The 21,242-nt window shown below is 41.4% G+C and overlaps 2 protein-coding genes across 4 annotated transcripts; both read right to left on the reverse strand.

The window, feature by feature from the left end:
* Nucleotides 1-228: 228 nt before the first annotated feature.
* On the reverse strand, nucleotides 229-3,289 carry trim107 (tripartite motif containing 107). Its single transcript, XM_084038209.1, has 2 exons — nucleotides 3,188-3,289; nucleotides 229-2,199 (listed from the first exon to the last, which is right to left on the reverse strand). Exon 2 carries the CDS (start codon nucleotides 2,156-2,158, stop codon nucleotides 674-676), a length of 1,485 nt encoding a protein of 494 aa, XP_083894335.1. The 5' UTR covers nucleotides 2,159-2,199; nucleotides 3,188-3,289; the 3' UTR covers nucleotides 229-673.
* A 207-nt stretch (nucleotides 3,290-3,496) lies between these two features.
* Nucleotides 3,497-16,046, reverse strand: LOC311026917 (phosphatidate phosphatase LPIN2). Of its 3 annotated transcripts, none has more exons than XM_084030639.1 (20): nucleotides 15,988-16,046; nucleotides 12,699-12,899; nucleotides 12,509-12,604; nucleotides 12,139-12,410; nucleotides 11,703-11,810; nucleotides 11,425-11,536; nucleotides 10,563-11,301; nucleotides 10,347-10,440; nucleotides 9,925-10,112; nucleotides 9,716-9,809; nucleotides 9,492-9,561; nucleotides 9,198-9,290; nucleotides 8,850-8,908; nucleotides 7,956-8,106; nucleotides 7,711-7,859; nucleotides 7,464-7,550; nucleotides 6,875-7,027; nucleotides 6,474-6,588; nucleotides 5,922-6,025; nucleotides 3,497-4,887 (listed from the first exon to the last, which is right to left on the reverse strand). In XM_084030639.1, exons 2-20 carry the CDS (start codon nucleotides 12,888-12,890, stop codon nucleotides 4,737-4,739), a joined length of 3,027 nt encoding a protein of 1,008 aa, XP_083886765.1. In that variant the 5' UTR covers nucleotides 12,891-12,899; nucleotides 15,988-16,046; the 3' UTR covers nucleotides 3,497-4,736. The 3 variants fall into 3 exon arrangements, with proteins under 3 accessions (XP_083886765.1, XP_083886764.1, XP_083886763.1); XM_084030638.1 differs by having other exon boundaries at nucleotides 15,891-15,995; XM_084030637.1 differs by lacking the exon at nucleotides 15,988-16,046 and adding an exon at nucleotides 13,945-14,088.
* Between the last annotated feature and the right edge of the window lie 5,196 nt (nucleotides 16,047-21,242).

The following is a 21,242-nucleotide window of genomic DNA, read 5'->3' on the forward strand; positions in this document are numbered from 1 at the left end:
GCTATTCCTGTTCGGAAAAAGAGCAGAAGCGAAAAAACGGCGCCACTTTCAAACTCCAGCCTTTCAGGCAAGTTTCAACTGAGGTCAAACACAGATATGCATGTTTTAACAAGAGAAATTGCGATTTCCGGGTGATGACTCCTTTAATAGAAGAGGAAGGCTGTGAAAAAAGGGGGCAGGCTGTGGCACTTTTGTTTTGTTTTTTCAGATTTATTCAAATTAAGGCAATTCAAATACACATTACGAGAGAGATACAAGCAATAATAACATGAATCTGAAACAGAAGACATTTAGACATGTCTCAGTAAGAAACGCACAAATGAATGATGGTTCAATTCCAATTAGCTATGATTTCAGGACCTTGGTATGGTTCATGCTGGCTCACTTGCACACTCACTTACACACTGTTATTAATACCTGTGCTTCTCTTACAAGTCATATGTCTGCTGTGAAGCAGGCCCAGAAATGTAGACTTGAGATGTAGTCATATATTATCACATAAAGCTTCAACAAATAAGTGAGTAAGTGATCGGGAAGTGGCCTCAAAATTCCTGAACTTTTTAGAACAAGTTGCCAGAGGAATAAGCAAATCAGTCTGAGTTGTCAATCAAGACACAACGACAGACTTGCAGATTTGCTCAGAATATGTAATTGATAATAAATTTAGGTATGCTTATGAATAAATAGTGAGCCGGCCTTGGGGATGCCCTGACATCATCCTGTAGGCCAGGTGCACTGGTTCAGTCAGGTTAGCCTTAAATGTGTACACGTGAGTCTTCCCACTGATGGGGCTTATGTTGTAGAAGCTCAGCCTGTGGGTCTTGAAACTCAGTCTGATCTCTAGCCTGCATGATACCGTGGTCCTCTTCAGCGGCACACTGTGACTCTGCTCAAAGGCTGTCAGCAGGTTGTTGTACCACATCAGACACCAGGAGCATCGGCTGCTTTCCAGAGCCGAGGGCAACCCGCTACGTGCTAGCTTCCCACTGTAGCACAAGCCGATGATCCACGGAGAGCCTTCAAGCTCCACCTCCCAGCAATGTTCCCCTTCATCGAAGCTCTGGGTGCTGAGGACCTGGAAGAAGTTGGTGAACCTCCGAGGAGAGGGTGGGTAGGGTTGTTTGGAAGCGCTGAAAGTCACTGTCTTCAAGTCCCCGGAGAGGACCAGGTTAGGGTGGGCCGTCTCTGGGTCGAAGGTCACCTCCGAAGGGTTGAGGGTATTTCGAAGGGTACGTTGGATCTCTCCAAATCTTTCAGCCAGCTCGGCGTTCATGTGTTCCAGGTTGGAACAGACTCGTGCAGAGTTGACCTTTGATTCGATGTGGTCATCCTCTTCGCCTACGGGTTTGGCCATCAACTCCACAATATGTGGTTGCAGAGTCTGAAGCTCGCCACTAAATGACGCCGCGTCATCCTCGGTCAGAAGGGACTCCGCTCTGAGCACGGCTCGTCTCAGCTGCTTCGTCAGCTCAGAAGCTTGACCGACTCGACCGACTATGCTGGCCTCGCCCGGACCCAGCTCTTCTTCGATCAGCTGCATCACCTGCGCACTGTAGCTCTGCGACAAATCTGTTATCTGCTTTAAAAGTCTGCGTGCTTTCTCTCTCAGCTGACCATTAGCAGTGGTCACCTCCAACTCCCGCTCTTTCTCCCTCCTCAGCACACTCTCTGCCATCTCCAACTTGAGGCTCAACTCCGTGACTTGAGATGCCATTCTAAATTTAGGTTCAGCCATTTCTGTCTTGCCTTTACTTTGTTCTTGATCCAAAGAAAAGGACTGCTGTGTGGATCTCTTCGCCCCCGAGCTCTCCGCTTGGATTCCTCCAGTTGCTGCTATGTCCTGGTAGTGTTTTGTGTTTCCATCACTCTTGATTCTTAGATGGTCCATGTCAGAAGGGTTGACAGGGGAGGTGACTTTCCCCACACTGGCTTTGTATTTCTCTATGAAGCTGCACATTTTGAGGCTTTTGACAAGGGCCTTGACTCCCTGGTACTCTTCCTGGCACTCGGGGCAGCTGTGCTGGTCAAGACCTTCTCCCATGGTCTGAATGCAGGCAAAGCAGTAGATGTGACCACAGGGAAGAGAAACCGGCTCAGAGAAGAGTTGCAAGCAGATGGGGCACGTAAGCTCCGAAAGTAAAGCTTCTGGATGATCCATTTTCGGAAAAACAAATTCGCTCGCAGATGTGGCGACAGGCACTGGAAAAACAGACAAGATCAGAAATGTGTTTATTATATAAACTTGGCTGACTAACGACTTTGTTTAGATGGTGAACTGTCTATGTAATGAGTCAACAAAAGTAAATGTCATAAAAGTAAAAAATAATAAAAATATATATCGGGGTCATAGTTAGAAAGTTATGGAAAAGCCAAATACAGTCAATTGTATTCTTTTTCATTTACAATTTTCTAATTGAGTCAATGTTTTGCTGCTTTCTGTGAATTGTATCACCCAACATGAATATCCTTATTTTGCTGCTCTATAAATAATCAAACTCAAATATGGGAGTTGGTGGATAAAATATCGAATAAAACATATTCATTATAAACTAATAGTATTACTTTTTAACTGAATGTAAACTAGGCTACTCTAGACTGCAACACCAAAACTCCAGAAAAAAAAAACATGAGAACATCTTCCTTGCAGGTGTTGGAAACACTGAGGGGATTACCGCCTCATGCATGACTAAACACAATCTATGCGTCTATCAAGTAAAAACAAATCAAACAGCACACACGTTGGGTTGTGTGTGTTGGGAGCTGGAACTTGTGGTTGCGGATAATGTGTACATTGATACACTGTTGGTCAGCAGTGGAAGGTTGTTTTGCATCGTTGGGCGGTGAGACAGTTCAGGCTACGCGAGACAAACTCGTTGGTTAAGTTTCGATTTCCAGCAGGATCTCCATGCGGCCAAATCACAAGTTACCATTCCTTCCGTGTTATTAAACTCAAGTGATTGGACTTATTCCGCTGCTAGGTATGATCTTTGATTTCAATTAAACTGTCTTTGCTTCATTGAAATTAAAAATATGAATTCGGCCTACTTGATTATAGTTACTCTTGCGCACTAACAATATACTGTTTCGTACTAAATACGCTTGGGGAGCGAATAGTTTACGAACGAAATGCCTTGTTGTAATGTAGGGGAATGAAGTAAAAGTAAAAGACAGAGGTAAGAAGACTTACCTTCTGCTGATTTCCGTCGTGTCTTCCTGTTCAGGTAAAAGTCAATAAAACGCACTGACGCAGTGAAAACCTTTCCTAATAGTGGCCGACTGTCTGACTCACTATCTGACCCACTATCTTAAATGCTAAACGGCATCTCCTCGGAAATGGTAGCCGACTGACTTTCTCTCTCTTTTTGTAATAGCAGAATGTACAGAATATAGTAAGAAAGCAAAACATATATGCAGTGATAGCAACATTTGCAGTCTTGCAATTAATTACTAATAATGATTGATAATTTCACATTAACACAGGCGGACAAAAAACAGATAGTGGTGTATTTTAATTTATTTATATTTCTTTACAATTGGTTTAAAAGGGCAAAATCATAAACTCCAATGCACCTCAACACAGGTTAAACAAATATGCAAATATAATAAATATAACAGTCATCGTCATCATGGTGTCGTACAAAGGGCAAAGACACAGCTGCGGGTTAAACCAATACTGTTACTCTCAAAGGTCCGTTTCCACTTCTCTGCAATAAAGGTCACTGTAACTCTAACCCACCTCTGCTTTCATGTACAAACATTTCTAAACGTGGTAGTGTGGTCGGCTTCCTGGGAGGAAGATATGTGAAATCTGCATGTTGTAGTTTAAATTCTCAGATTAAGTTATTGAAATCCTCAGGTATTCAGAAAATAATAATCAACTCCTACTCCACATTCATCTGCAGGCTTTCATTCGGCACCTAGGATCCCAGCCAAAGGCTCCGATTACTTATAATTCAGGCAAATCAAATGTAATTAGCATACACTATTGTGCTTGACAAAAACAGAATAATGATCAGGGCAAACCCTAGTTAGCTCATATGTACTACAAACAAAACCAACTCTAAAGTAATACAAAGCATTGTTCTAACACCATATTTGGTACACCTAGCTATAAACATTTTTAAAAAAGCAACCAACGATACTCTTTTTGCCAGTGACACACAAGGATAACATGTTTGTTTTGTAGCTGTATGTACCTGGGTGTGTTTGAGCTTTGTGCATGAGCTCCTTTATACGTATCTAGCACAGCTCTGCATCTACATAAATGTGCTTTTGGTCTGTAGAGCTGCAGATTAAGACAGTGTTGAGAGATATATCAACACAGTTTAAATTCATATTTCTGAATTCCCATGATGCTGGTCTACACAATGACAAAAAACCTCAGAAACAGTTCAAAGGCATATTTGTCCAGTTGTGTCATGTTCACTGTTGGATTTCGCATTAGCAAAATATTGTGTTAACAGCCATAGTCCGAACTGAGATAAAGTACTGCATACAGTTTTGTACACTTATTTTGACTTATTTTGTTCAGACTAGACAGTTGGTTCTCTCTGTTCTAGTTTATTTGGTGTTTAATATACAGGCACATCAGTCGGTATGCCTATTGAAGGCAATATTCAGGCATGCTGGGAAAAATCCTTTCAATTCCTTGAAAAAGAAAGAATAAACGGAGTGAATGTGCATATGTGCTTGCTTTAAAATGCATGTGTGTTTTTTTGGTAGATGTTGGGATGTCTCTACAGCAGTGCATCCAGGTCCAGTTCTGGCAGAGGCTCCTTCCAATAGGAGAAACTGCTGTACTCAGGACAGTCCAAAGCAGAGGATGTGCTTCCCCCAAAAGAGAGCATGGGGAAGAAATGTTCAACCAACTCACTTAGGTGGCTGTACCTGCAAAACACAAAGGAGCTTACTGAGAATTCAATTAATAAACATACACCTGTGAAAGTGAATGTCTTTTCCTTACCTCGATGCAAAACGTCATGAGGTCAAGGAAAGATGTGAAGGAGAATTCATGAGGACTTAGGACAAACTCAGCGCTAAGAGTATCCGACTGCACTTACGCTAGGCTACGTAATAATGCAACGTCAAAAGTTATTTACGGGCATAATTAGCCGCGTTCCTTTTTTTGCCTCCTAATAGCCTATTGCTTTATTTTGATTCAGAAATAAAGGAAAAAAAACACATCAAATGTGTCTCAATCTGGTGGAAAATAGTAAAAACTACCAATTTGAAGACCAGACTCTAGACTGAAATCCTGACTTAATAGAATGAATGATTTCATGCTTACATTCATCTCTGAACTGTACTATGGGGTGAGTTTCCTCACCTGTACTCACTGTTGGGATTCAACTAAACGGCCTACGTTACAGTGGCTGGACAACTTCCTACATCTGGTGGAAAAACCCCAGAATCGATACAAAGGAAAAACTAAAGGCATACAAATCTCTTGATGCTTTAAATGTCCAGGACATTAAGTACTAAGATTTTTCAAATTATTGTTACAGTCCAACGTACCTGCGGCAATCTCAGTAATTACATTGTAACGGCAATAACCATATGTGCTTACGCTCAGTAATCGTGTAAAGTAAATGTCATCTCACAGATATATCACGGTTATCATGCTACTTCTGCTTACATGCTAATGTTGATCAGTGCCGTTACCATTAGAAAATAGCCTTCTGAGAATGCCAGCTTTGTAGTCTTTGGACTGTAATTTACTGTCATCAACTAGTTAATTGTACTATGTCACGTGATAAACAGTTGAGAAATCTGATATGACATGAGCACGGCAGAGATGAATACTCAGGATAATTTCATCAGTCAGGGTCATTTAAACCTTCCGAAGCAAAACAGACTATTCGAGTGCAAGCGCAGAATCTATGTGGCTGGGGGATTTTATATCTGTTCTGATGCATACTTACGAGGACTTGTTGACTTTAGTCCTCTCCTGGATGAGCTCTCCTTTTGGGTTGACAGTAAATAACCTGGTATCAGGCACCCCAACCTGCTTATAGGCAAAAGCATCCTGCAAAATGAAAGGCAGCAAAACAATAAAGTTAGACAGACTCGCTTCAGTGTGACTTTAACCTCTGCAGTATCTATGTGCAATAAAAAGATTGTTTGGCTATATGATCCATAAACATGAATTATGAGTCAGTGTTTACTTTATATCAAACAAGCAAATGCCACATTTCTCACACTTCACTTCTACCTGCTGGGGTGTATTACAGGGGGTGTATATTTAAAAAAAAAAATACTATGTCAAACATTTATTTTAAACACATGTATGTGTCATTTCTAACAGGCATGTTGTTTTATGATTATGATTCCCAGGTTTGTGCCACAGGCTACTATTACTGCCAAATACGCACCTTAGCACCCTAACCTAAAAAGACCTGTTTGAATAATGTTACTGTTACTGCTTTGAAGAATGTTACTGCTGTATAAAATAGCCATCCTGCAGCATTGCTTACATTAGTTCTGTTGCCGAAGGCCGCGTAGAAGGGATTTCTCTGTGGATTGAACAGGTCCTTGATGTCGCTGAGACAGGCAATTTTAAAAACCTCCGGCTTCTTCTCAATAACCTCTCTGCAGAGGTCAGGACAGACAGATCATAGTCAAAATGGACATCTGTTCATCTGTTCAAGTGTTTGTCTGCTTGCATACATTCAGCAGAGCAGAGTGGCCTCTTTGATATAGAGGAGTGGCCACTAGAGGCCAGCAGAACATTGCATTGACATTCAACAACATTTTCTCACACACAGTGTAGAGCTGTGATACTTCATGCAGGTATATCATGCATTCTTTTAATTAAATAAATTAACGCTACAGTGCATTGTAGGACAATATTTGTGAAATAGTTCATTGTTGTTACCTGTGTAGTGCTGAAAAGAGGCTGCTAGGAGCCAACAGCACTGGGCCTTGAGGGAGGACAATGCCTTTGTCATTGACCCACTGAAGGTAGTCCTTAGTGATGGCAGCCATACCTATGGCCCGCGCTGAACAATACAGGAACTTATAGCCATTTCTGCAAGAAAATAGCAACCATATTACCATTTTAGTTTTAGAAAACCAAATGAGAAAAATGTGGCTGAAATTTTTTTTCAACTTGTTATTGAGCTGACCTACAGCATTAAATTCTTTCCCTCAATACTTTCAACAACATATTTGTGTTCCGTCTCCTTGGATACGTGCAACAAAGTCAATCTTTTTTCAATTACCCCAACAGCTGAGCTCATTTTAAGAGCACAGCAATAAATGGGGGGAAAACAGGGGAACATCTGGCAATGCAGATTAAACACTCAGTCGTAACTACAATAACATCAGAATGAAATCATCAACAGTGAACACATTTGATCTGTTTTGGCTTGTTACCATGTGAGTAATGCGTATGAAGGTTCAGTTACACACTGGCTGTTTGTTGACTGCTGATTGTATGTTTCCAAAGAAGTCATTTCACATACTTGTGTATTTTGTGGTAGAGTTTAGCGATGCCTTTGTGTGTCCAGTCTTTTCCAAACTGAGGTAGAATATGACCCAGAGCATCAGACCTGCAGGAGACAAACAGTGAACACTACTCATAATGCTGTGACAATGGAGTTCAAACAATGTCCTATAATACATCTTTCATAGTGATCAGGAACTGTGAATCGCTTTGGATCCAATCGTCATCAATACACGTCAGTGTGAGAGCAAAGCGGTTGTTCTTACTTAGTGATGGTGCCGTCTATGTCTGATATGATGACGCGATCGTCCCAGTTCCACAGGTAGATAGCAGCCTCACAGCGACAGGTGCCTTGGTATTGTGTGGTGACACTGAACACCACCTTGTTGGCTCCTTCACGCAGGTTTAAGCGCTCCTGATTATGAGGAAAGAGAGAGTTGGATCATCCTCGACACACATTAGACAACCGACTGAGACTTCCATGTGGGTGTGTGAACGTTTACTGTCTTACTATCTGGTTAGAGGTCAGACGAAGTGATTTGCGGTAGATCTGGGCGACACACTGAGTAGCGTTCAGGGTTTCAACCGATAGGCTGGAAGGAATCATGGCTTTTCGGCCGAGGCCCGCCACCTCATCACTGTACACGTCATCCAATGTGGCTCTGGGGAATCAACATCCAAATGATGGTTTGTGTTTTAGTTTAATTTCTCTGTCACCACATTTTTACTGATAATAATAATAACTCACAAACACTGATATATAATATAATATATATCAGTAAATGTAATTATTCATATTTAATATAATATAATAAAATGATCTCGTGAAATCCCACATGCTGATCTGTATTATTGATCGGCTGTCAGATATATTAAACTTTCATTTTGTCAGAGACTGAATTATAGTTGAGTGACACTTGTTTTTGAGAATATTTATTGGTTAATGTGCTATATGGAGAGTGCTTTGGTACACTCTGGTGGCGCAGAGATAAACTACATGTTGGCAGTTTGAATTGATACAGAACACACTGTAAATTGAATAATGAGTTTGCCCCAATTTAACAGTAATTGTGTTGTGTTGCCTAAGTGAAGAGACTTCACAGCCGGTAGAAAATCCATCTAAAATGTGACATGCACCTCCCCAAAAAAACAGTATTTCAGGCCAAACGTTTGCCTTATTTACAGATCTGGTCAATTATGTGCTTTACGACAGCAAATAAATAAGGTTGACTAAAGATGCAGTCCTATTAGTAGTCCTTCCAGTAATACGTTTAAATGATCTTAAGTACACTCCACAGATTAGCAAGAACAGCTGTGGATCAGCGGGATCAGCTGAAACACAACATGTGGTATAACATAATGGTTATGAACTTGTGTTAGATCATTTCTTAATGATGAGACTTACTGTACTGTGGAAGAAACACTTGCCAGTGCCTCCTCCTGCTCATCCTTTGAGTTCTTTTGCTGAAAAACAAGGAGAAAACATTATCAGACACATTGTAACCAACAACAATGTCATGTGGAGAAAGTGTTATTTACACAACAGACCAGCTGATTCTGCACTACCGCTTAAATTATGTCCATCTCTACAATTACTCACTTTATGTCTTCCATAGACATGGCATGAAACCAACCCTCGCCAGGCCGTGGAGATTACTGCATGTAACCATTGCACGTGCAAACATTTCTTTTCTTGCAGGCTCCCCACCACAACTTCATAAATAACCATTAGCAGCAATTCCAAAGAATGTACCTGGCTATTGTCCATGTCTCGTCTCCTCCAGGAGAACCACCAGCGTCCAGACTTTTTGGGCATTTTGTCTTTCACCAGCCGCTCTATCGCACTCTATATGACACACAAAGGCACAAAAAGAAGGCAGTAATTATATGAATTATTTCATCATATTCACCGTCTTACTATGATCGTATCTCTTTTATACTTGTGAATCAATCAAAAGAACTCAGTTGTAAGCTTGATCAGTTTGTTAATCGACATTAAGGAAGCCTATATAATTAATATTATTGTGGTGTAGAAATAATAAAATACCTTGGGTAGGCTTTTCTGGAATGTTGTCATTGACAAGACCATTGGAGCAGCCACTGCCCAGTTATAATAGCTGTGAAGTGAAATGAAATATATGAAAGCCAGCTGATGAACAATCATGGGCATTAACTTGTTAAAAATTACCGTATAAAAACATAATCTAAAAAAAAAAATATATAAACATGGATGCAAATTATAATTGCAAACAAATAAATATGGTATCTTACTTTGAGTTGATGCAGATCACAAGGCTTGGATCCTCAATAATTCCTGGATTGTTGGCAAAATCCTGGTACGTCACAATGTGCTCCATAAACTTTTCTGGATTAACGGCAAACACGACAAGGGATTTTACTCTTCTCGGAGAACCAGCCTATTGCTTCATGTTCCAGCACATTGTACACTCAGACCACCAGGCATATTAACTCTGACTAACCTTTGGAGATTTGGCTGGTGTCCCCCTCTTGCCCGCAGAGAGACATGCTGATGTCCATGTTGTAGGAGGTGGAGTCTGACAGATACTCGGTACCGCTGTCCATGGCCCCGCTGCCCACTGACTGAGGCGACTGGCTCTCGGAGAAGGAGCCCTGCTCTGCCCCGGGCTGAGATGCTCCCTCTGCCTCACTGCAGGGGGCAACAGACACTCATTATTCGCCCCAATAAAGGGCAACACAGACAGCACACAACATAAATAGCACAGCATGATTATTGGGTTATTGAGTTGTTTAGATGGAAATCAAACCCTGTGGGAATTATTGAATCACTGCCTTCAATTAATTAACCTGTGTAAAATGTTCATACTTAATTCAAATTTAGCCATTCATATTGATGAAAAATATTCATAGTGCGTAATCTTACCTCTTGGGGAAGTAGAGTGCAGCCACCTCAGGGTCTAACTTTGTCAGATCATCCAAGTAAATATCTGTTGGTCCTAAATGGTGATTACGTTTACCTGCAACAAAATGACACACAATCCCAATTAGTGCCCACCGACACAAACGGAATTATTTTAACACAGAGTCTAAAACGAGACCTTGAACACAAGTGAAGAGGAAGGACACAAAAACACATCACCTTTCTTCTTGTCCTGTTGCTCTGCTTTGGAGGATGCCTCTGAAGAGTTTCCTGACCCCGGTGTTTTGTTGGTCAGTGAGCCTGCAGAGCCTTCAGTCCCGCCTGCTCCGCCGTCCTCCTCCCCTCCTTCAGCACAGGGGTCTATCCCGCTGTCCCCCTCGCTGACAGGGGCACTACCGGTGGAACCCTGTTCACTCTGCTCCGATAAGGCACCCTCCTCTCGTGGATTTGAGGACTCTGTAATACTCGGACTTGTTGCAGTGACTGTGCAGCCTTCGCTTTCTTTTATGAGGTGTATTTGTGTATCGTTTGGTTTAGTCTCACCGTCGACTCCGGTGCAAGTATCTTTGTTCGCAAGAGAACATGTGCCATTAATAAGATCAGCAAGCGAGTCTCTGTTGTCTTCTTCCCCTAATGTGGATTCTAGTGCCTGTGTCAAGTCCATGTTAGTCGTCGCTGGGGGTGCACAAGACCCAGAGGGGTCACTGGGGATGGAATGGGCAATGTGAGAGTTTATGTTCCCAGATAAAGGGCTGGTTAGTATTGTTTGGTTACCTAGGTCTAGGGACTGCGTCCTGGGCTGTGGCCTGACCACTGTTACACTACCCACTTTCCCACAGGTGATCACAGGCTCGTAGCCCATGTCAAAGGAGTCCTGTCTCTCAATGGTGCGGAAATGAGAACTGCCGGAAGGCGGGATGCGCTGTAACTCCACTGGTGTCCTCTCAGATTGACACAGCTGTGAGGGGGCGGGGCAGAGAAAGCAATTGGAGACAGTGTGTCAGCATGATAATGTGTAATCTACAGCATTATATTGTGTGTGTGTGTGTGTGTGTGTGTGTGTGTGTGTGTGTTGCCATACCATGGGGAAACCTCCCCAGTTCCACTGCATCTGAGGCCCAGAGGACTCTTGGGGTTTAACCAGAAGCTCAGAGTCGCTCTTAGGAGAGGATGACCGGCTCAAGAACACACTGCTGTGAAGGAGAAATAGATAAAGAACAAAAAAATAATTAACTGAATAAATTAATAATGCTTCATCTCTGTCAACTGACACTGATTCTCAATCTTCCCCAGTGAGGCTGCTCAATGCAAATAAATAAATTCATACATTCATTCATTGTAAAGATGAACCTTCCTCACTTTTCCAAGGGTGACTGCTCTCCATCTGAGTGTGGATGAGTTTCTCTGGTCTGTGAGACCCCCAGCTCCTCACTTGGCTCCTCAGACAGCGAGTAGTACACTGATTTACTGTAACACATGTAAGGAGATACCATGTTATCTTTGAATGTGTGAACACTGAACGACATGACTAAAAGGGTGCTCATATTGACAATCCCACTAAGAATCAACATCACAGCAGTTAGCAGTCAGCTGCTTTCTGCTCATTGTTTAGTTCTGGCAGCAGATCATTTAATAGTGACTAAAATGCTGAATACTATGCCACCTTTACTGAAATATAACAATGGCAGTAAAAATACAAGCGATTTTAAATAAAAGCAAATAAGTAAAAGCAAAAGCATTATAATTTCAGCAAGTTATTATCGATGAAGCTCTTTGCTCTTCTTTAGTCACTGACCTGACAAGCAGTGGTGTGACGGGCTCTTCTTTAGCAGGACTATCCTGCCCAGCCGGATCACTTTCTCGCTCCCACTCCTTTTCTCTTTCTCTCTCATCTGACGAAGAGCTGGCCTCTTCTCTCAGGTGAGTATCGGAGCGCATTCGTTTGCGACGGCGTTTCTTCCTGCGGGCACCAGACCCGACAATGAAAGATCCCTCAGGGTTCTCCTCGATCTCCTCGGGTGCCTCATGAGGAATTGGGGAGGTGCACAAATGTGCTGGGACCTGGGCCTGAGAAAAGAATGCAATGATGAGTTAAAGATAGCAGATTGTCCAATTAATGCTGTATTAGCAAAGGATTGATAAATGGCCAATGATCATCTTATTACCTCCTTGTTTTCATTTTCCTCCACAAAAAAAGCTTCTCCATTGTCACCCAGCTTCATGTGCAGGTCAACAGATTCTCCATTTATCTCAATGTCCACCTAAAATCACAGTGATGCATGTATGTTTCAAAGACAAAGCAACAAAATATAACTGCAGCTAAAATTATTCAATGAAGACAGAAAAAACACTGACAATTTTCTCCTTGGAGCGCAGCACACCCAGCTTGCCGAAGCGGACGTGAAAGGGAGAACACTGGAACGACCCATCAGGCTGGCGCACCACGATGACATCGATCCCTCCGGTGAGAGTGGCGGGGTTAAGGCCACGGTACAGCTCCTTCACGGTCACAAACACCGTCTCAGCCAACTGGCCCACAATATTCATGGTTTGGGACTGGAAACAGAAAAAAAACAAGAAGTGAGAACGGCGAGGCCAAGTTCCGGACATGGAACAAAAAGTGTTTGCATTCAGTATTTTCTGTTGTCTGCGGTTTGACACTTTTTTCACAATGTCCCTTGAATGATTGCAAGGGAGACACATTTTTATGTTTTAAGAAACAATATTGACCTTTGGAATCGAATCATGATCATGACTAATGGGATAAAGGTCGACAGCTAGGAGGGCTGATGAGATTTAGTAGACACGTGTATCTAGAGGTAAGTAACTATAAGACAATAGGAACTAGTGAAGTTATTATTTTTGGCCTGGCATGAGTATTATGTGAAAGGGTTCACTAGACACAATGCAAAATATAACTCGCTTATTTTCAAATACAATTCCTCCCAGTATGTTAAGATGCACAACACATATGCAACAACAAAGAGCTTTAGTAAGTCAAGAAGTCCAACGTTGCCAAAGGCTAGGATCATCACGTTTGGTCTAGTTTGAGCCCGTATCAGCATTGCAAGACTGCCAAAGTAGCTTCTGTGGTATTTAGAAACAAGTGTGTTATCTCAATAAGTTATAACAGCTTCATGTCCAGACAGTGCTTCTTAATCAGAGCCTGCTACCATGTAATAGTCTTTAAATGGAAATCAAAATGAACCTGAAGTGAATATTTTCATCCTGCAAAAAACTGAAGCCACAAACTGGAGGCGTGAAGACGTAACCTTCAGTGTAATAATAGGAATGTACAATTTGAACGCTTAAAATCAGCATAAAAAATTAATATATAATTATTATTATTGATATTATCAAAACCACAGCTCGGTAATAAAGTCATCCTTTGGGAGGGTTAATGTTTCCTTATTGTTGACACAACTTAGTAACACAAGTGACACGATATTTCAGGAGCCATCATACTCATGAGCCTCAGAATATCCAATATAGTCTTAACAACCCAGTTGAGTTCTGAAAACAGTGACACACCTAGACAATGAATCACATCCGTCAACAGCATCATCTGTCTGAAGTCCACATTACTCATCTCAAGTCTTACCCACATTGAAGGATGCAGATGTCCCTTCCCAACCAGGCTGTGTTCCCTTGACCTCCCTTCAGCCATACGACGCCACTATCAAGGCTTTTCCCACCACCAGAACTCAGGAACAGTCTCGAGAAACTTCACCTCCATTTCCTCAACAAGAGCCTGCAAACTCCATTCCCCAGAATGCCCGGCGGCCTCTCAAGGCTAAGGCCACTTACCCCCTGCATCCCAATATCTTTCTGTAGATGTTAGGCTACATTTTGCTTGCTTTGACAAAGGAGATGTAGCTACTAAAGTTCGTACAATCGAGCTGTTAAGCTAAATTAGGGCTTTCCACTTGATCAGTGGTCATCAGAGATGACAGCACACTAGTCCTTTCTGTTCTGAGCTATGAGAGAATCCCAGTATACTCAGTCACACACCGATGCTTCCTCTATCTCACACAATTTCACAAGCATCTAAACACCCTCCTGTCACAATGAATTCATACTTCCCCACTTGCACTGCACATGACAGCCAGACCAGCAGTTTCTGAAAGGCTCGGACAGGCTATTCAAACAGGCTTGGCATGAAAACGCACACACACAAACCGATCAACCAACAGTTTCTGGGCTTGACCACAGCTCTCTGGGCCATCAAAGCTGAGGGGACTCTCCAGCAGTCAAGCTCCAGCAATACTGGAAAGTGTCACAGCCGAAACGGAGTTGGGAGGAACTCAAGCAAATAACTTAATAAAATGGGATGGATATCACTTCCCGTGCTGACTATGGAAGAGGACACAGCAGAAAGGTAGGCCCTAGTTGAAAACAATGTCTACCAAAACGAGACTGTGCCCAGTCAGGCTTCTATCTGAATTTGATTTAGATTGATGCCTGATTGAAACTGCCAGGTCAGCTTGATTTAGAAAGTCAGAAGAACAAAAGTGTGCAGTAACAATGGCAATGGCAGTAACAGATGAAAAAATGTAGGGCAGCAGTAGAAGGGAACGTGGAGGGGGTTAATAACTGATGTGCAAGGATCAAATGTTTTCATCTGTAGCAGCATGCCGTTACTAATGTATTAAACACATTCCTATACTTATCCCTCATGTGTAAACTGGCAAATCTCCAAGCTTCACGGGAATCAGTTCAGTAGTTCACTTCAGATTAATTGCTTTGTCTATGACATGTAAAAACAAATATTTTGCCAACTCCGAAAGCCCAATGTGGTATTTTCTTATGTCTTATTTTGTCTGACCAACAGTCCAAAAGTAAAAGGTGTAAAAAACGGTTTTTTTAATGGCCTTTGACGCTCAAAGAAAAAAACCTTTCATCACTTGTTGACACACTACATGTAATCAGGCGCACACGATATCCAAATGTGCCAATGTATCTCTTATTACCGATATCCCAGTTTACCAATGCTACCTTTGCCTCGAAGGAGACAGAGACAGGCAGATGATGTGATTCGTCATATCTGTCCCATTGTCTTGACCGCTGTTGCACACTTAAAAACTCTGTTACGTTAGATTTAATGATGACATCTCTGCTCGCATCACTGACAGCACTCGGACACGTCAGTCCCTCGGGCAACAGGAGAATTCTATTAAAGAGAACTATTTCCTGGGGGGTTTCTTAAAACATGACATATGAGAAGACGGGTTTGTTCAGTGTAATTTACCGATGCGCTTCTATACTGTATAATACGTAAACAACAAACTCAAACAACTTCCGCTAAAGCTTTACCTGTCACCGTATGACGCAGCCCTGTGTGAGCGACTGGAACTCTGGACAATTACAACAATAGCAAAGAAACACATTTACTCTCGCGTTAATTCAGCAGTTTTAAAAAGGAGAGACACGTCCAGTTTATGACCGAGCTACAGCCACGTATTCACCGTTCAGAACTTCGTCAAGAACTCAGTGGCGAAACATCATCACTCGAGTTCCGCCAAGTAAAAAATATTGTTAGAAACTGACCTAAGTCCGACTATTTAATCTTCCACGACGGCGAAAGGAGTGGAAGACGGTTTATTCCGTCTGCGTTGATGCTGGGAGTATGTAGAGAGCAGCTTACCTTTCGGGTCGCTTTTCAGTCTGAAAGGACAACAACTATCCTGGAGGACTTCCTCATATGATGCGCATGCGCGGAATACACGTCAATCACTCCAATAGCCAATGAACACATTGAAATAGAAAACATGATCCGCCCCCAACGTTAATGTGTAAACAAAGCAATCAATGGTGCATACCGGTATATATTCTTTAGGTTTTTAACTTGTCATTGTAATAATACTATTTTACAATTCATAAAATGAATAAATATTTCATTAACATATTGTAGCTCACGGGCAAATAGCTGTTGGCACTATATTGAGGACAGGGCCTCAAACGGCTGTATAAAACATGTTGCTGATTGACAAATTCTACTTTGCATATGATATGAACAGTGTTGGGCAAGTTACTAGTTAAAGTACTAGTTACTTCTCCCAGAAAATAACTAAAGTAGTTACTGAGTTACAAATTCTAAAAGTACCTAGTTACTTTGGAAAGTAATTATTGTGTTACTTTCAAATAATTTTTAAATACTGACGTGTCAAATAATTTGGACCCCATCTCCATCCCTCTTTGACGGAACTTAAAATACATGTGCGTGTTCAATTATTTATGATAAATCTGAATATTATAATGGAATGGATACTCAATACGTTACAAACAGAAATCCACAGTGGACAAATCTAAACAATTTTATTGGAGATATTATAATTACTATGCTTATAGAGTGGATTGGTAAAAATCACACGATATATCTTTTGGAACTTTTGATATTTATTGCACCTCAACAGGTCACAACTAAGCAAAATGAAATTATGCTTGTTAAGCAATGTACCAAAAATAAATAATAAATATATTTACTCTTTGTAGTGTAAATTAGGGGGGAAAACAGTAGATATACTGTATGTACGTTTTTACGTAATGTTGTGTGCAAGGAGTAAATTTCGATTTCTAGTGATCTTCTGTACATGTGATGGAGGCATACACAGTGCCAGTAGGGGGTGTGGTCTCAATAGCCATGCACTAAGCAGTGCTCTGTGCATGTGGTTGAGGAATGGCATGGATATTCAAGTGTATTTGAATGGCATCTGTTTGTTTTAGTCAAGATTATTCCACAAAATAACTTTCCTCAAATATATTTAAGTCCCCTTTGAAGAGCCAACCATCAATTTTAAAAATTCCCAGTTTATTCCTGTTTATTCCCATAAATTCCTATAAATTCCCATTAATTCCCATAAATTCCCATGGAAAGTTTCCACTTTTGAAAATTCCCGGAATTTTGCAACCCTAGCGGCAGATCGCTCTGTGCTCCTATTGGTCAAAGTGATGTTTCTGGCTCTCGACTGCCATAAAAACAAAGCGACCAGGTGCTAGTTTATTAGCACGAACATGCAAGGACGAAATTTTGATTTCAGAGGTGGGGGGGACAAAAGTATTTTTAATAAAACTAACTCTTTCAGTTCACTGTGTTTTCTAGTAGTTCTTCTAGTTTTCTATTGCTACGTTTAAGTTTACTGTTCCCTTTTTTGGTTTGACTGGTTGTAAATCATATAGCAAAACATTATCACCCAATTCTAATCCAATAGTAATAATAACAACAATAATAATAATACATTTTATTGATCAGATTATTGAGAGCTTTGTAAATGATGAGGAGGATCTTGAAGTGGATATGCTGCTTTATTGGGAGCCAGTGAAGGTGTTGCAGGATGGGTGTAACGCATTTCTTTGAGTCTTCTTCTTCTTCTTCTGCTGTGCCCAGCCGGCTCTGTGGCATGACGGCCACCAGGCGCTCGCTGACGGGCCCTCCCTCCGGGCCCTCCCTCCGGGCCTGGCTCCAGACGGGGGCCCTGGGCTTCCTCCGGGCCGGGTCACTCCTCTTCTTCCTAGGTTATTATGGGGTCTTATGAACCATTCTTAGTCTGGCCCCTCACCTGAGAGCAATTTGCCATGGGTAACCCTACCAGGAGCACAAAGCTCCAGACAAAAAAGCCCTCAGGGTCATAGGGACACGCAAACCTCTCCACCGCGTTAAGGTGATGGTTCCCGGAAAGGTTTTTTTTTTTAGTTGTGGGAAACCGGAGCACCCGGAGGAAAACCCACATGGGAGGGGATAACAGGGGAGAGGGGAGGGGATGAGGAGATATTTAATTTGGGGCCAAATTGTTTTTTTTTCTAGTGGGGGGAAACCGGAGCTCCCGGGGGAAACCCACACGACACAGTACAATTCACTGTGCCGCCCTTTTTTTTATAATAATATATAGCTGTATTTTTTTTTTTTTTTTTTTTTTTACAGCATACATTATTTTCTGAATTATAAATTTAGGGCCAAATTGGGACACAGCACCAGTTCAACGCCTTTTGCGCAGACCGATACTGTGTCTGAACCTCTTGAAGAGAGATTTCTTCTTCTTGGGGAGCTGCACCTCCTCTGGCAGCTCCACAGAAGGAAGACTCTGCTCGAGGCTTTCGACCTGGAGCTCAGTCACCAGCTGGTCGGGTGAGATCTGGTGCAGCTCCTCAGCTCCCTGAAGAGCACCACCATTTACAACCTCGATGTCTTCTGGTTCCTTCGCCAGGGTCCTCTGCTGGAGTTCTGCCTTTAGCTGAGATAATTCAGCCCGGAGGTCCTTGTTGTCCTCCTCAGCAGTCTGGAGGTCATTTGACAGCTGCTGGTTGGTGGAGACCTGTTTTCTCAGGGCCTCCTTCGCCAGCTCCTGGTCCAGGGTCCTCTGCTCGAGTTCTGCCTTTAGCTGAACTAATTCAGCTCGGAGGTCTTTGTTGTCCTCCTCAGCAGTCTGGAGGTCATTTGACAGCTGCTGGTTGCTGGAGACCTGTTTTCTCAGGACCTCCTTCGCCAGCTCCTGGTCCAGGGTCTTTCGGGTATGGGCTTTAAAAGCAGTGTTGGGCAAGTTACTCTAAAAAAGTAACTAGTTAAAGTACTAATTACTTCTCCCAGAAAATAACTAAAGTACCTACTGAGTTACAAATTCTAAAAGTACCTAGTTACTTTGGAAAGTAACTATTGCGTTACTTTCAAATAATTTTTAAATACTGACGTGTCAAATAATTTGGACCCCATCTCCATCCCTCTTTGACGGAACTTAAAATACATGTGCGTGTTCAATTATTTATGATAAATCTGAATATTATAATGGAATGGATACTCAATACGTTACAAACAGAAATCCACAGTGGACAAATCTAAACAATTTTATTGGAGATATTATAATTACTATGCTTATAGAGTGGATTGGTAAAAATCACACGATATATCTTTTGGAACTTTTGATATTTATTGCACCTCAACAGGTCACAACTAAGCAAAATGAAATTATGCTTGTTAAGCAATGTACCAAAAATAAATAATAAATATATTTACTCTTTGTAGTGTAAATTAGGGGGAAAAAACAGTAGATATACTGTATGTAAGTTTTTACGTAATGTTGTGTGCAAGGAGGACATTTTGATTTCAGAGGTGGGGGGGCAAAAGTATCTTTAATAAAACTAACTCTTTCAGTTCACTGTGTTTTCTAGTAGTTCTTCTAGTTTTCTATTGCTACTTGTTTTCCGCCTGGTCCTAGTGCTTGACGTGTCTCTGTTTACTATAGCGTAACATTTGTTTTTTCTGCCTTCAATGAAGTAACGCGACAAATTTTTTGGCAGTAACGATAACTGCGTTATAATAATGAGATGAGTAATCAAATAGATTACTCGTTACTGAAAAAAGTAACGGCGTTACTAACGCCGCTACTTATAACGCCGTTATTCCCATCACTGGATATGAATGATATCATATCAAGGGATGCAATATCATTGATACAGAATGTTTATATTCTTACATTCATCATCTCTCCCTATTACAGTATTACTCAATATGTAAAGTATATGATAAATACTAGAGGACAGTAAAATAAAAGGTCAGTTATAGTAGATTATGGGCAGTCAGCTGTCTGGTTCATCCTGAATAGCTCCATCGAACAGCAAATAAGGACAACAGTGCCTCCTCTGCTCTAAGAAGAATCAGATTATGTCGTTGGGCTAGATTGAGTCTCTGGATGGAAGCTGTTTCCATAGGTGTAATTTGCAAAATACATCTTTTCAGTTTTTCTCGGGACACATCTGGAATGTGGATATAAGGAACATTTCCACTGCTATACTGAAAAAAAAAAATATCTTAACATTCTGACCATCATTATTTACCCAATGCCAAAGGAAATTTCCCTTTGAGGGCATTCACTTTTGAGATGATATGAGACTTTCTTCTGAAGCATGAGTTAAATGTTTTGAGTCAGTTATGATGTGTTGTGTTGACCATAGCAGCTATTTGACAAATGCACCTCAGGTTTTGAGAATGTTATCATTGTTTCAAAGCCAAAACAATCGAAACTGAACACCATCCAGATGCCAATTTCACACTTTTTTTTTTACAGTATTGCATACTGAACCCATATTTCCTTGGAAAAGGTTACTGGATTTTTATTTACGTAAAGTACCTGTCTTACACCACATTAAACAGAAAACGTACACAGCACACAGTCCTTACTCTTTTCCTCAAGCAGTCAGTTGCCCCTGTTCATTTGTTACCTGACAGGTTCCTCCATGCTCAGAAATGATGGTGATTCTGTTGTAGTCAAGCTCTATAATTAGTTTTGGCAACAGCCATACTCATGAATAGCACCTATTAGCTAACTTGGGATAACATATGATTGGTTGATGTAAGATGTGAGAAATCAAAATGTGTTTAAACATGTTTTGTTTTTTCAATTATTCATTATCATTTGAGAATTGTGCCAAAGCAATTGAGGAAAAACTGCAACTTTAGCTAGTGGCAGAGGCTGTGTGCACTGGTGGTGTACAGCAGCTCCTGAAGCAATAAAGAGCTGAAACAATTTAGGTCAACACAAAAGTGCATGGTGTAATGCTGTGTATATAAATACACAGTAGGCCTATGTCACATGAAGACATGCTGCTGTACTGAAGTTGCACTGCATTGACTTTCTAATAGCATAACTAAACTCTGTGAGTAAAATAGGTTACAGACAGCAAGAGATAACTATCACTACTGTCAAAAGCATTTGCCTCACAATGTGTGTGCAACCAGACCGAACAATTTCACAGCCCTCCCACATTTTAGTGCTCATCAGTGAGTTTTCAGTAATTAATGTGTGGACCAGCAGAGGGCATCACTGCACCTGCACAGAGTTTGGTTAAACACCAACGCGGCCTTTCTCTCCCTGAATGCTTCTATTCATGCTCTGGATCTATTTTCCCATC

The sequence above is a fragment of the Eutrigla gurnardus genome (assembly GCF_963514095.1).
Source record: "Eutrigla gurnardus genome assembly, chromosome: 2".
NCBI lineage: Eukaryota > Metazoa > Chordata > Actinopteri > Perciformes > Triglidae > Eutrigla > Eutrigla gurnardus.